The sequence below is a fragment of the Rhododendron vialii genome, chromosome 13a, assembly GCF_030253575.1.
Source record: "Rhododendron vialii isolate Sample 1 chromosome 13a, ASM3025357v1".
Taxonomy (NCBI): Eukaryota; Viridiplantae; Streptophyta; class Magnoliopsida; order Ericales; family Ericaceae; genus Rhododendron; species Rhododendron vialii.
This window is the reverse complement of record NC_080569.1, coordinates 3455724-3470999: the sequence shown is the minus strand read 5'-3', so window position 1 is coordinate 3470999 and position 15276 is coordinate 3455724. Positions and strand designations below refer to the sequence as shown.

At 40.4% G+C, this 15276-nt stretch overlaps 2 protein-coding genes across 2 annotated transcripts; one reads left to right on the top strand and one right to left on the bottom strand.

The window, feature by feature from the left end:
- The first annotated feature begins 263 nt into the window (after positions 1-263).
- On the top strand, positions 264-10203 carry LOC131313185 (uncharacterized). Its single transcript, XM_058341352.1, has 8 exons — positions 264-869; positions 1776-2097; positions 2319-2558; positions 6886-7043; positions 7182-7417; positions 8141-8666; positions 9235-9556; positions 9642-10203. The coding sequence occupies exons 1-8, from the start codon at positions 343-345 to the stop codon at positions 9891-9893; spliced, it is 2583 nt and encodes an 860-aa protein (XP_058197335.1). The 5' UTR covers positions 264-342; the 3' UTR covers positions 9894-10203.
- LOC131313051 (1-aminocyclopropane-1-carboxylate oxidase homolog 1-like) lies at positions 9685-13118 on the bottom strand. Its single transcript, XM_058341112.1, has 3 exons — positions 12506-13118; positions 11013-11337; positions 9685-10891 (listed from the first exon to the last, which is right to left on the bottom strand). Exons 1-3 carry the CDS (start codon positions 13042-13044, stop codon positions 10640-10642), a joined length of 1116 nt encoding a protein of 371 aa, XP_058197095.1. The 5' UTR covers positions 13045-13118; the 3' UTR covers positions 9685-10639.
- Positions 13119-15276: the final 2158 nt, after the last annotated feature.

Below are 15276 nucleotides of genomic sequence, written 5' to 3'. Positions count from 1 at the left end.
TCTCCCTCTCCTCTCCGTCCCTGTTCGACTTTTCTCCATTTTGGGTGCTGTCCAAGTGTTGCTGAGATCCGGCATCCAGGTTTTTGGGCGCCAATGGCTTGTGAACCCGATTTGGACCGTCTCCTTCTTGATCTATCTGGCATTAATTAGGAAAAAAGGAAGAAAAAAAAGAAAAAAAAGCCAATAATAAGATCAATAATGTAGCATGCATCGCGCGTGCTTATTATAATACCCGATAACTCCAACAAAAATGATCACTACATTCCTCACTACTATATAATAAACACAACAATTCTGAAATCTTTACTCATTCAATTAATAATCCACTACACACTCACCCACATGGCCCAAGTAATGCCCAGCCAATCCGCTTTCTCCGACAAAGCCAAGGAAGCCATCGCCTTCGACCAAACCAAAACCGGCGTCAAAGGCCTCATCGACGCCGGCGTCGACACCATCCCCGCCCTCTTCGTCCAGCCGCCGGAATTCCTCCCCGACCCCTCGACCGACGCCGCCCCCGGCCTCCAGGTCCCGGTGATCAGCCTCGACGGCGTCGAGAGCGGGGGCGGACGGCGGGCGGAGGTGGTGGAGGAGATTCGGGAGGCGGCGGGCGCGTGGGGGTTTTTCCAGATCGTGAACCATGGGGTGCCGTTGAGCGTGATGAACGGGGTGTTGGAGACCGTGCGGCGGTTTAACGAGCAGCCGAGTGAGGTGAAGAAGGAGTTTTACTCGCGTGATGATTCCCAGAGGGTGAAGTTTTACTCCACGGGGTCGCTTCACTCGTTCCAGAGTGCTCACTGGAGGGATACTCTCTCTGTCGAATTTGAAGATAGCGTTCCGGATCCTCGAGGGTTGCCTGACGTTTGCAGGTATGCATGATGCCAAGGGGTGTAAACAAGGCGAGCCAAACCGAGCTTAATTTGTACTGCTCGAGCTTGGCTCATTGCAAACAAATCGAACCTGATTAATTTACTTAACGAGTATCTTTAAACGAGCCGAGTTGAGGTTTTGAGTGTCAGGCTCGGCTCGTTTAATAAAAGAGCCCAAAACTCGAGCTTGAGCCCGAGCTCAGCTTGATTACTTAACGAGTCGGCCTGAGCCTTGCCGAACCTTAACGAGCCAAGCCACGAGCACCTTGGTTCATTTGCAGCCCTGAATTGATGCTGAAAAAAAGGCTCGATTTGAATCTTAAGACAACAGAGAAAGATAGTATGAAATCTCGATTTGAATCTACGACTAACTCCAGTTCGACTTGATTAATAAACGAGCCGAAAATTCTATTCGAGTAGGGCTCTTTTATTAAATGATCCGAGCCCTTAACGTACGTTCTGAACCTCGAGCTGCTCGTGAATAGGTCATTTGCACGAAAACCACCTTTCGCAAGAACTTAAGAAGTATGAGTGTCCATGAATATTGATCAAAATTTGAGGATGGAAGTGCAATATTCGTTCAGAAGTTTTGGAACAGTCTATACCAGAATGACGCACTTTCTCCGTCCGAAAGCTTGATTCATCAAAAAAAAAACCCAGAATGATGCACTTTCTCCATCCGAAAACATTTTGAAAATGAACATTGGTTTTCGTAATGAATTAGAATTATAAACGTGGAGTGGTTAATTAAATACTACTCTGGCAAAAAATTGTTTTCGCTATTTGGACTTTTAGTTGATGTATGCGAAGAGGCCAAATGACACGTCTCGAAAATTTGTATTATTGTTAGCTTTCAACCGTTTAGACAATTAAAGAAACTTTGGCCCGACTTGTTGAATTGTATAGGGATGTTTACGTGGAGTATGTGGGATACACGGTGAAGGTGAGAAACATGCTCTCTGAACTGCTCTCGGAGGCTTTGGGTCTGGACAGCGACTACCTTGCAAGACTCGAGTGCATGGAGACCCAGAGATTGATTAGCCATTACCACCCACCTTGCCCTCAGCCAGAACTGACTATCGGCAGCACAAGCCACACAGATGCTACTTTTCTCACCATTTTGTTGCAAGACAGCATTGGCGGCCTCCAAGTTCTTCATCAAGACAAATGGGTCAATGTGCCCCCTAAGGAAGGTGCTTTTGTCATCAATCTTGGTGATTTCATGCAGGTGATCATTTTTTTCAATCAATTTTTACCGATACCAAATAAGTTTGAATTTCAATATACATTTTACGTACGAATATCAAAACATGCACATTCACGAATATTAATTCAGAGATTTTCACATTTTGACACCGAGAAATGGGTACACAGATAGATCTATGCCTGCCCCCAACTAGTTCGAAACTTGCGAATTTCACGTACTAATCTAGAACCTTATTTCCACAGCTTGTGACCAATGAGAAGTACAGAAGCGTGGAGCACAGGGTGCTGGCTAAGAAGGTTGGTCCGAGGATATCGATGGCGTGTCTTCTCGCCCCGAGCAAGAAGAACTACAACAAAATCTACGGGCCGATAAAGGAGCTCTTGTCGGACAGCAATCCACCGCTATACCGGGATATTACTATCCCCGAATTCTACGAAATATACTTGTCTAAAAGGCTTTACGGCGATGCAGCACTTTCTCATTTCAAACTCTGATTTGCTGAATGGGCTTTGTCTCAAGTATTCTATGCTGAATTCTGAGTTTTTATGTTAAGTGTGAGACTTATTATTAAGGTGTATAATTTTCGTTGGAGAATCTTGTGTTGTATTGTATTGTACCGGAGATGGATCTAGCGGCTCCAACTTATTACTTCTTGTAACCTGAACCGCTACTTAAATTAAGTAATTTAATAAGAAGTTGTATTTCTTCTTCTTCTTCTTTTTAAATTTTTATCAACAAATTAAGAAGAGAATTAATTCATTAGAGAAAAGGGGGAATTACTTGGAAGAGGTCGAAGAGAAACAATCACATTTCAACTATGTTGACACCTAATTTGATGTAGGGAGATATGTTGAAAAAGAAGAACGCGCAACAAGAACAATCACGAATAAATATGAACTAGATGTACTGTACTTCATTTTTGAACACATACTAATTACGAGAAAACCATCTCCGGCAGCAATGGCTTCCGGCTAAGGCAGTAAGGCAGTCGAAGAAGGCGGCAATGGGCTTCTCTGCCTTGTTAAGAATGAGGTGTATACGTCAACGTGCATGGCGGCTGGCTCATAAAGAAAATTAAGGGAATGCTAATGAATTCCATCTGTACAAAAATGGTGCAGAATGAACTAAAGCGACTTTATTTTTTTGAATAAAGACAAAACAAAAAAGATAAATTGTCCACAATTTCTAGCTTTGTGAAAACGCCCCATCTAACCAGGTCGGATAAAAATGATTTACAATCAAGAAAAAGTAACTAGCGAAACCGATACAATCGATTAATATCCCACTATGTAATTATGTGCTATGTATACATAAGACTTCACAATCTAAAATGTCTGAGCAGAAGATTTTTTAACAGAGTCCAAAGTACCTCATAGAATTTTAATACCTTTTAACAAATGTATATATACGAAGAAAAAGTAGTCCTCTCAACAAATTCAAATATGCTATTACTTCTTTTAATTTCCCCCTCCCCCTTTTTGTTAGCGATCATAACGCCATGAACCGAAGTTTTGTTTCCAATCATCCCAAATAAAGCTGGTTTCAAAAATCATTTGGACCGATAATAACATAAATTTGATTGCATATATGCATACAGAGCCGGCTCGGAAGCGAACTCCAAATATGAAATATTGGGGCTCCCTGCATCTTCAAAAATTTATTTTAAAAGTACAATAAAATTACTAAAAGTTACAAAAATTTAACCTAAAAGTATACAATTAATTGTAAGAGAGAAACGTTACTATGGAATCTCAAATACTTATATCGAAGTGGGGCTCCAAATTTGTTCCAAAATCTGAGGCCGGAAGCATTTGGTTCCTCTGCTTCCCCTTTCATATTTGGAAGTTGGTAAGATTTTACGTAACAATTAAGTACTCTAACTTACTACTTAATTGATACAATATCAGTGACCTCATAAACAGTCCTAATATAATCGTTCCAACTTTCCACAAATTAAGGAAACTTTTAAGCAAATTAATGCTTGCCAACGATCATTATCAAAAGACTCTAAACAGCAAAGTTAATTAATAATGCGTATAGGTGACCTCCAATCATGCCTCCCCAGTTAATCGTGGTGAGTGATCTCGTGATCCCGTGTTAATTGGGACCCTCGCAAACGGGCAATGGGATTGGTCTCCCAAAATAAATCGAGATATATACGTAAGTTGTTGGTTTTCCAGCATGATGTACCAAACACGGGGGATAACTCCCCGAGTGTCGGCAGCCAACCCAGCTAGTTTCATGCGTTATTTTAAGTCTGTGTTTGTTTCTTCTGCTTTCTCTCTTTATACGTATGAGTGCATAGAGACAGAGTGAGTGTGGTAGCAATGTGAGCTTGAGAGGGTGAGGTCGAGTGAGAGGGAGAGGGAGCCCGAGTGGCTGCACGGAGTGAGTTTTTATTTTATTTTTATGTGTGTCTATATATATACAAAGAGAGTTTTTTTTTATATTTTTTTATATGTATTATGTGCATGAGTGATCCCTGGAGTACATCATAAGCAAACCTCGACACCTGAATTATTGAGGAAAATGCCTTTGTGACCCTGACACATTTTGCAAGCCGAAAATATACGTAAAGTTGCTTGGGGCATAGTGCCAAAATTGTCGATTCTCGGTAGTGGGTGCACACGGCCATTATCTTCTTAATTTAAAAACAGATGCATGCATCTGGCTAAAAATGCACCATCCTGAAACAGAAACAAAATGATAATCAAGATCTCCAACAGATCACACAGTGCGCCTAGATAATCCATTTTTTAAATCTTAAAAATTGACGAAGGAAACTGTTAGGAACATGTGCGAAAGAGTCCAACATCGGATAAATAAATAGGAAAAAAAAATATGGATTTTATAATATACTTTGGATGACTAGGCAAAAGATATGTGGGAGGGAAAAAAATTATGTTTTCTGAAGACAGTGGGTTTAAAAAAGCGAAAAAAAAAGAAAAAAAAAGAAAGAAAGGAGATATTCTTCAATGAAAAGAAAACAGCATAAACAAGTTTGTTCTTTTTTCAACGAGCAAATTTTAGTTTTTCGATTTTATGTGATACCGTCGTTCTACATCTACGACAAAATTGTCTTGAGTCTAAGTTTGCGGTATTGATCTCAAGGAAATAGTGTGACGTAAATACAAGTAATTATTGATCCACATTCAAAAATATACTTATTGATTTGATTTTTTTTATAGGTGAATATAATTCAGTATTATTAGAATATTTAGATTAAGACCTTGTAAACGAAGTTGAACTTTTGACTTTATTTCTTCTGACATCGATCTAAGTGCACCTTTGATTTCATGGGACAAAGGCCTCTTTGGTGATCTAATTTGTTGTCATTTCTATTATTTGCATTTGGTTGGTCATTATTCATGTAATACACTCTCATCCTTCTATTGGATCATCTTTTACACATAAACTAATTTTATAGTACTAAGAGCATCCGCAATGGTAATAATCAAAATTAATAACAAAAATGTGCCCCGTTAGCATTTGATTATCCATTTAGTCCATAATTAAACTTAACAACCTCAACATCTACTTCCATGTTGATTATTTTTGCATCTCTAACCAAAAAAATCCCCACAATACACAATGCACATTTGTCCAATCACAAACGAGTTTCAATTATGCACCTAACCACACCAAATTATTTGTCTCGATGATACGATTCCAATGTAGGATGTTTTTGAGTTATTGAGTTTGATTATTAGTAAAAGTTGTTAAGTTTGGTTACGAAATTTGGTTATTTGCTAAAAGACTTGTAACTTTGCTTATTACAATGTGGTGTTTTTTAAGTTTGGTTATTGCATTTGGGTTATTGGTAAAAGTTGTTAAGTTTGGTTATGGAATGTGTGGAATTTGGTTAATTATTTGCTAAAAAACTTGTAATTTTGTTTATTACAATATGAGGTGTTTTTTGAGTATTGTTGTTAAATTTGCTTATGTACACCCATTTGTTTATTACAATAGGGATTGCTCTAATACACAAATAAGAAAAGGAAAGTACGAATCACCAAAAAAAAGGATTGCATAAATTACAATTTGTAAAAAAAAAAAAAAACGAAACCTAAATTAAAAACTACTTTTGTAACTGTTAACCACTTAAAATGGTTATTTGTCAAAATATTTGGGTAAAAATAAAAAACATTACTTTTCTGATTCATCTCGTTGCAATGAATCAATAATTCACAAAAACTTGTTACAAAATTAACAAACGTGAAAAAAAATACTCCGTATAAATAAGGACAAAACGTACACTTTTCTAAAAGTAAAATAAGTGTTAGTGGAACTGGTCAGTTGATTCTGATTCTCTCACTCTCTTTCCACATAAGTAATATTCTCTTCGTCTGGATTTAATTGTCTTTCGTTCTATTCTAATTGGCTAAAAAATGAGTTATATTTGTAAATCTGTAATGAATTTTATATCGAATAAGGATCTTGTTTGATAGATCTCAATTAGTTCTATAATCACATAGAACATTATAAATTATAAAATATAATCAATTGAAAAGTGACACAAACTCTCAAAAAGAACAATTAAGTTAAATTAAGTGACACATAAGTAAAAATTGTTGTAAGTAAAAATTATTGCAACTGATTCCCATATCTCTCTCTCTCTCTCTCTTTCTACTTTTCCTTGAGCAAACCCCACCCCCCCGTTCCCCCGTTCCAGATTTGGTTTCTCCGAGGAAGTGGGCCCCTCCTCTCTCCCTCCCCTCGAAGCTCCCCCTCCCCTTGGCCCCCCCCCCCCCCCCCCCCCCCCCCCCCCCCTTTCTCTGGGTTGGTTTTTCAACTTTCCTCCAATTTTAGTTTTTGGTTCGAGTGATGCTGAGTTTGCTTCTTGACTCCGGCCAGCGGCCTGGGAGTCTGGTTTGTCCGGGCTCCTCCTCAACCTCAAGATTTGGTGGCGGGCCTGACGGTTCAGAAGGCGTAGATGGTGGGTTGCGAATAACGGCGAGGACCCAGAGGTAGGTGGGTAGAGTAGTTTTTTCTTTCTTTTTTCTGTTTCTTTTACCGGTTTATTCGGGTCTCTCGGCTTGTCCGATTGTGTTACCGGTCTGGGTGTCCCCCGGATCCGATGGGTTTCTGGTCTGGGTCTCCCCCAGATCCGGCGGGTGGTGGGCGAATAATCCGGCGCCTATTAAGGAATGGTCTATTGATGGTGGTTTTTTGGTGTTTGTTTGGGAGCAGATGGTAGTTCGGTGGTGTAACAAGGGTTGGTGGTGGTCCAGTGGTGTTGGTTTGGCTGCACAACAGTTCGAATGGAAGAAAGCTGGTCTTAGAGCAGTTTGCTTTATAGTTGTTATTGTTATTGTTTGCCTGCAGTTTTCAGTGGTGCTTAGTTTTTAGGATTTGAGTTGTGGATCTTTTGATCCTTTGTTATCTGGACCGAGATTGGTTCTTAAATACTGGCGATTTCGCCGGGCCTGCTTCGACAGTAGGCGCCTGAGATACACATACCATCATATTGTACGTGCTTGGCAACCAAAAATTTCTCCACCACCTCCATTTAACAACCGGAAATCCTATATGTACCGACCAAAAATGTAGGAAAATCGTACGGCCACCGGATCGGCCGTCCAAAAATTTTTTTAAAAAAAACTGAGGGGCCCTCCGCGGGAATCAACGGCATCCGATGTGTGTAGGGTGCTTGATCTAAACACCCTATTTTTCGTGTATATCCCGCGTAGGGCCCCTCGGTTTTTTTTTTTTAAATTTTTGAACGGCTCGGATCGGCCGTCCGGTGGCCGGAAACGGCCGTGCACGGCCGTCAGTATACCGTCGTTATGGAATGATTGGTGCAAATAGCACCACTCTTTAACAACCCTTTAACGTGCATCGCATGCTCATTATTTTTCAACCAAAAATTTCTCCACCACCTCCATTTAACAACCCTTCAACGGGCATCGCATGCTCATTATTTTTCATTACCCGTCCAAATGACTCCCGAAAACCAGCCATACAGTACGCTTATATAAACTACCCAAACGTTCGTACAATTCCCAACACCCAATTCCTCTCTCTCTCTCTCATCCTCTATTTTACGTGCGGTAATACCCACTAGCTACTGCTCGTACTACTAAAATGGCCGAAGTCATGACCAACCAGTCCGCTATTCCCAACAGGGCCCAAGAAGCCATCGCCTTCGACGAGTCCAAAACCGGTGTCAAAGGCCTCATCGACTCCGGCGTCGCCAAGCTCCCCAGCATCTTCATCCAGCCACCCGGGAGCCGCCCCGCCCCGTCCGACGTATGCACGGAAGAGCTCCAGGTCCCCGTGATCAGCCTCGACGGCGGACGGAGGGCGGAGGTCGTGGCGGAGATTCGCGAGGCGGCGGAGACGTGGGGGTTCTTCCAGGTGGTGAACCACGGGGTGCCGTTGAGCGTGATGAGCGGGTTGCTGGAGGGTATCAAGAGGTTCCATGAGCAGCCGGGTGAGGTGAAGAAGGAGTTTTACTCGAGAGACAATAAGGTCAAGTATTACTCCACTTCGGCTTTGCACGTCAACCAGACTGCTCATTGGAGGGATACTCTTGCTATTGATTTTGATAAGGCCATTACTGACCCTCTATCCTTGCCTCTAGCTTGCAGGTATATATATTTCATTTCTTCACTTCAAATTGATTTTTTTTTTATTTTAAAAATAACCGAATATCTGAGTAAGCTTGCACGCGCTTCAAATTGATTATTTGATACCCAAAATTACTCTTACTGAGTTTGATTTATCTGCTTTACAAGTAGGGTGGGATGTGAATATTATCTGCCCTGTTTATCGGTTCTTTTACTGTGTTCTCTTATTGAAAAAGACTCTAGAATCAATCATGTTGGGTTACAAACGAGCCAAACTGAGCTTAACATGTTTGGGCAAAGGTGCGGAATAGCGCTAGCTACCTGGCCCTGCACACACCGCCCGCCACACCTTGAGAATTGGTTTCGCCCGAATTAAGCATCAGACCGATGCTCAAGAATCTTGGCACGCACCGCCCCACTTATAATGCAAATTGAGTAGCCTGAATAACATATATATAGTTGCCTTCATATGTTTGTAATGTCTGCAATTAGCTCATGACCACAAATATCAAGTTTTGAGAGCTCATGACCACAAATATCAAGTTTTGAGAGAAGAAAGAAATTAAAGGAATAACCGGACGAATTGCAGGGAAGCTTTTGTGGAGTACGTGAGCTACTTGTCCAAGCTGAGATATGCATTATCTGAATTGCTTTCAGAGGCTCTTGGGCTCCACAGTGACTACCTTGAAGACATTCAATGCATGGAAAGGCACAGGTTCGTGTGCCACTACTACCCGCCTTGCCCCCAACCCGACTTGGCTCTGGGTTTGACCCGGCATTCCGATCCTTCTTTTCTCACCATTCTTTTGCAAGACAACATTGGTGGCCTCCAAGTTCTTCACAAGGATAAATGGGTCAATGTCACCCCTATGGAGGGTGCTTTTGTCATTAACATAGGCGATTTCCTGCAGGTAAATCTTGAAAAACACAGATCCCCTGACTTATCACAACTTCAAATTGACCTCCTTTCTTTTTGGAATTTTTGAATTTTTGCAGCTAGTTACTAATGACAAGTTCAAGAGCGTGGAGCATAGAGTTCTTGCTGGAACGGTTGGTCCAAGGATATCGTGTTCGTGTCTTCTCTTTCCAACTGAAAAGAACCATTATAAAGTTTATGGGCCGATAAACGAGCTTCTGGCAGACGGCACTCCACCGCGATACAGGGCTATCTCCCCTAGTGAGTACGATGACAAATACTTGGCTCGAGGACTTGATGGCAGCCAAGTCCTTGATTGGTTTAGGCTGTGATTTACAGGTACATAGGAACACAGAAATCAACCCTTGAAAGAAGCATGCATGGGATACTCACAAGGATGTGTTCCATGCAATTGAGCCTGTCTTTCGAGTGTTTTGAGACATTTTCTCTGGCCGAGTTCTGTATTCTTGCGTTCAGTAATATTGATGTTAAAGACATGTTATGCCTATGAAAGTTGTAGAGTTGTGTTATGCCTATGAAAGTTGTGGAGTTGTTCTGTTCTAGGGGGAAATCTAAGTATTGTGCAAGAGATATGTATCTTTTAGATTGGACCCTGATATAAATAAAACTAGTCTTTACTTTGATGGATTCTTACGAATATTTCTTTTCTTTTCTATAAACATTCTCTCCCTGAGAAAATTCATCTAGAATAGTATAGTAGTGGCGTAATGATATATGTTGCGGGTTACAGTTCTGGTCATTTCAATATGAAAGGGAAGAAACCCGAGATTGTTTCATACGGAAAGAATGCCAAATTATGGACACAACCAGAATTTGAAAACGCTCGTGTTCGTCTTCAATTTATTCATTATACTTCTGCACTGCTCTTATACAAGTAACCATAGTGAAATTATATCTCACGGGTAATGGAACAACCATCAAATTGTAGCTCTTATGAAGAGCAATAGAGCATGATATACTATTTTGTTATTCAGCTGGAAATACAAATACACCACAAGCCAGCCATAGGAGTCAATGAATTCACAGTCGATAGTGAGGAAGGGCAGAGGCAATTTTTTTATTTTTTTTTATCCGCAAGGGCAGAGGCAATTAGTCCAAAATTGAGCTTGTAATAGGCAACGTATTCATGGACCAGGAATTCCCTGTAAAGAGGGGGATTCTTCTCCGATAGAAGCTCCTTTATGGGTCCAAATGGCTTAGAAATCGCATTGGTGCCGGGGTGGAAGAAACACGCAACTGAGAGCCTGGGTCCTATTGGTTGAGCCAGCACTCTATGCTCCACGCTCTTGAACTTGTCGTTCGAGATTATCTGAACAGATCGATAGAATGCACAAAAACAACAACGAATTAGAGAAAAGATAAATGAGTGAATAATGCTTAAAAACATTTGTCATCGATTGAATTAGAGTAGTGTATAGTAGCGTCCTAACCTGCATAAGATCCCCGATGTTGGCAATGAGGGTTCCATGGACCGGAGGGACGTCGACCCATTGATTTTGGTGCCGAATCCGGAGACCACCAATTTTATGATCTTGGAGCAGAACTGTTAGAAAAGTTGTGTCTGAATGTTGGGCGTTGCCCATTGTGAGGTTTGGCTGGGGGCAAAATGGGTAGTAGAGGCATGCCATGGCTTCACTTTTCATGCACTCGATATTTGAAAGGTAGTCACTGGTTAACCCTAATGCCTCTGAGAGTAACTCAGCCATTGTCTCCCTCAGTTTGATCATGTGCTTCACATACTCTTGCGCCTCTTTTCTGCATCTCAGAATTTTACTAATTTATTAGAAGAGTAAAAGAATTTTATTTCTAATTCTGTTAGCAATCTAGAAAAGGTTTAACCTTGGAATTTTTTTGCAGAACTTCTGATGACGTGAGAGATATTTGCAATTAAGAATTCCAATCTAACAATATCCTCTTGTATATAAATAGTAAAAATTCTTAGGCCTAGTTTCCCAAAAAAAAAAAAAAGACTACTTGTCTTTTTGGTTTGTCTTTATTCAAGTTCTTTTTTTTTTTTTTTGTAATTTTGGTTCCTCTCGAGTGGGAATTGGAAAATTAAAAAAATGTGACTTTTACCCAAATAATTTTAGAAATCTTTCTTGGATATTTTATGAATGGATTGTCAAATTCATTTTTTAGAGACTGATTTGTCTTTTCAGATACGGTTGATAATTGGAATAGTGAAATGGTGGCCCATAGACAAACGAGGACCCGCAGACGGTGACCAGGTGGGTCAACGTGACGATGACCAGGTGGGTCAACGTATACCTGTGGAAAAATTATGCGTTCGTGATATAATACGTGGAGAATTATTCAGTGTCCTATGATATGGTCCCAAAATAGTTTGTGAAGAAAATTCAAATAAGGTGACAAAAACCCCACTCGTAAACAAAATAATTAAGGTGACAAAAATAGGTGTAAAAGATTGAAGTGGTCAAAAAATTCCAAAAGACAACCATGGTTAATAATTTTTTGTTTGTCCGTTATAGTGAATATTTTAAAGCTTTTTGTCACAAAATAAAATCTGTACACTAAATATATTTTCCAACAAAATATTTAACTAGTAACTAGACTTTCATTGTGTAAACCTAAAATAAAAAATATGTGTAAAAGAAGCCGATCAAGAAGACATCAGATGAGAGAATCTTGATTTGTGGTAGCATACAGGTCCATAAATATACATCTAGATTGTCAGAGTAAGGTATGCTTTTGCTCTGATTTGATGTCTCATTCTCAAGGTATTTTTAAAAATCTTAGTAATCTGTTTTGAAAAATTAATAATTTTTTTTTTTGCCATTCCAAAAGAAAAGATATAAAATCAACAAATACTGGTGGGTGAAAGCTGCTTGCATGCGTTTGGCTAGTAATAAAAAGAATGTATAAAACAACAAATTAAATAGGAGAATTTTGGTTTTATATATACCTGCAAACTGGAGGAAGAATTTGAGGATCCAAACTATCATCTTGAAAAACACAAGTCAGGATATCCCTCCAGCAACCGACGTCCGACTCACGCGTCGGCACGTTACTAGTAAACCTCACCTTCAGCCTCGCATCACCGGAGTACAACCCTTTCTTCTCCTCCGTCGCCTGCTCGTGGAATCTTCTAGTGGCTTCCAGCATCGCATCCATCGCGCCGACCGGCACCCCGTGGTTCACCATCCGGAAGAACCCCCACGTCGACGCCGCCTTCCGTATCTCCTCCACCACCTCCCTCCGCCTCTCGCCCCCCGCGCTCTCCGCCCCCGAGAAGTCTATCGAGGGGAGCTCGAGCCCAACGGCTGCGTCCGGTCGTGGCGACGTCGGCAGGGTCTCCGGCGGGTGGACGAAGAACTTCGGGATCTTCGTCGGGCCCGAGTCGACGAGGCCTTTGACGCCGGATTTGGTGTCGTCGAACTGTTTGATTTCTTTGGCCCGGTTGTAGGTTCCGTTGATGGGCTCGTTGGAGACCTGACCAACCATTTTTGGAAGTTGGTGGTTGTTTAGTAGTGTTAGTAATGAAGAGATAGAGAGAATGTGTTGTTTTGTTTGGAGGTTTGGAATGAATGGGATTATGGGAGAAAGGTGACGGACCCCTTTTTATACTGTTTTAAGGAAAGGGAAAAGTGGAATGTAATTGTTTTAATATGTTTAGAAAAATCAACGACGTAGGGCTAGTTCAAGAATGGCGCGCTTCCTAGCGCATACGTATGTAAATTTTTTTTTTATTTTTTATTATAACGGTATGATCGGACTAGTTTGTGTGAGAACCCAAAAAGGAGTCCCGTGTGCCTAAGATGTAGGAATATTTGTCAGCAAGATGTAGGAATATTTGTCAGATCGCTTTTTTACCGTCTCTTTTAATTAAAATCATTTGATGTTAGGAAGAGTTTCAATTTAGTTTTTTATTGCATTCGACATTGCACCTGCAAAGTTTATTTTTAAAGCGGTCGCAGGGAGTGACATTGTGTAACCAAATTCATAAGGGCACTTTGGGCCCAACGATTAATCCCTCCCTCACGATGACACTCCCGCGACTTGAACCCATAACTTTCTGGCTCTGATACTACTTTTCGGACCATTTTTCCACCATCTCTTTTAAAAGCAATTGGTTTTGGGAAAGGATTCAATCATAATAAATTTTTTATAACATTCGACATTGCACTCATAAGTCTGTTTTAGAGCGGTCGCATTGTGTAAACAAATTCATGGAGACACTTTGAGCCCAAAAATTTGAGGAGTGCTAAGGACAAAGAAAATAGGCAAAGAATTGACCCTTAAAGTATACATGAACGGCTCAGATTCAGTGTGCAGTGCATCTGAGCCGTTCATGTACACTTTAAGGGTCAATTCTTTGTCCATTTTCTTTGTACTTAGCATTTAAAATAATGGTTAGCAGGTCAGTTGAGGCGGATCGTTACAGGCTTGCGCGCATCTCAACTAATTCCAAATAAATACTCGTATTTAAGAATACATACATACGGCTGGATATTTACATCTATATAATAAGGGAGCTCAATTTTCAAACTTATATACATATTTATAAACTTAGCCTTTCTTTTCTAAATCCAAGTGTTAAACCCCGACCCGTAGGTGGGGGAAGCTATTCTAATTTCTAAGCTCTATTCATCACAGTGCCGGCGAGACTCTTTATAACCTTCTGCAGTAAGCTCCCAAATTTCTTTACCTTATCTATAATGCAAGAAAGAATGAACTTACTTCGCCTTTTTATTCCTCGCCTACCAGCCGGAGCCTCGTCAAGGAAGACTCGCTCTAGATCTTCATTTGCTTCTGCTTATAGGATAGCACCTTCAGGAAGCTCTTTTTTAGCCCACCTGAAAGTGCCAGACCCAAGTGAACTCACCCCTACTAATCTAAATGGAAGTCACACACTGGGTTTCTTTTTTCACTTGTTATATGTTGTGAGCGCCCTTGACACCTAGGTCTCTCTTTCAAGCTCAAGAGAGAGAGTGAGTGCCCGAGCCGTAGTATGACCGAAGCCTCCTGCCCAAAGATTATGGTGAAATGTCATTCTATTACTGTTGTTTTTTCCATCATCTACAACCAATCGAATGTAACATGGCAAAAAAGAAACGAACACTTTGCTGAGGAATGAAGCTTCATATTTGTTTTTCTTCAAACCCCCAATCCGCAGTTTCTGTAAATCTGGACCGTTCATGTTTGATCCAAAGGGCACGGGAGGTTGGTTCAGATGTACGTAGAACAGTATATCAATCTCCATCCTACACGTAATTAGGCAAGTTCTGCCTGATTCGTTAAACAATCAAGAGGAACTTTTCTACGCAAAAAACAATTGAATTCAACCTTCAAAGTCAATTTGGGTAGATTTATTTTGGTATACTATATGATAAGTGTCATATATGAACTACTATAATTATTAACTCTAAAAATTTCATAATTCAAACAATTCAAAATCAAATTTCTCATTAATTGGGTCGATTTAAAAAGAAACCTTTACCTCCCATGACTTTTTCTCTCTTTCACCATAAAATTAATATTTGTGCTTCCATCTCTATATGCATACGCTACCAGCAATTTCTGTAATTATTCCATCAAAAGAAGGGACACCAAGCTAGAAGCAAAAGAATGGAGACCATAATGCATGCTTTCGTTACTTCCAAATCCGTTATAATGTTCTGATTACTAGATCTACTTGTGTTCGAATATTGTAACGGCGATATAAATTTAGCCTTG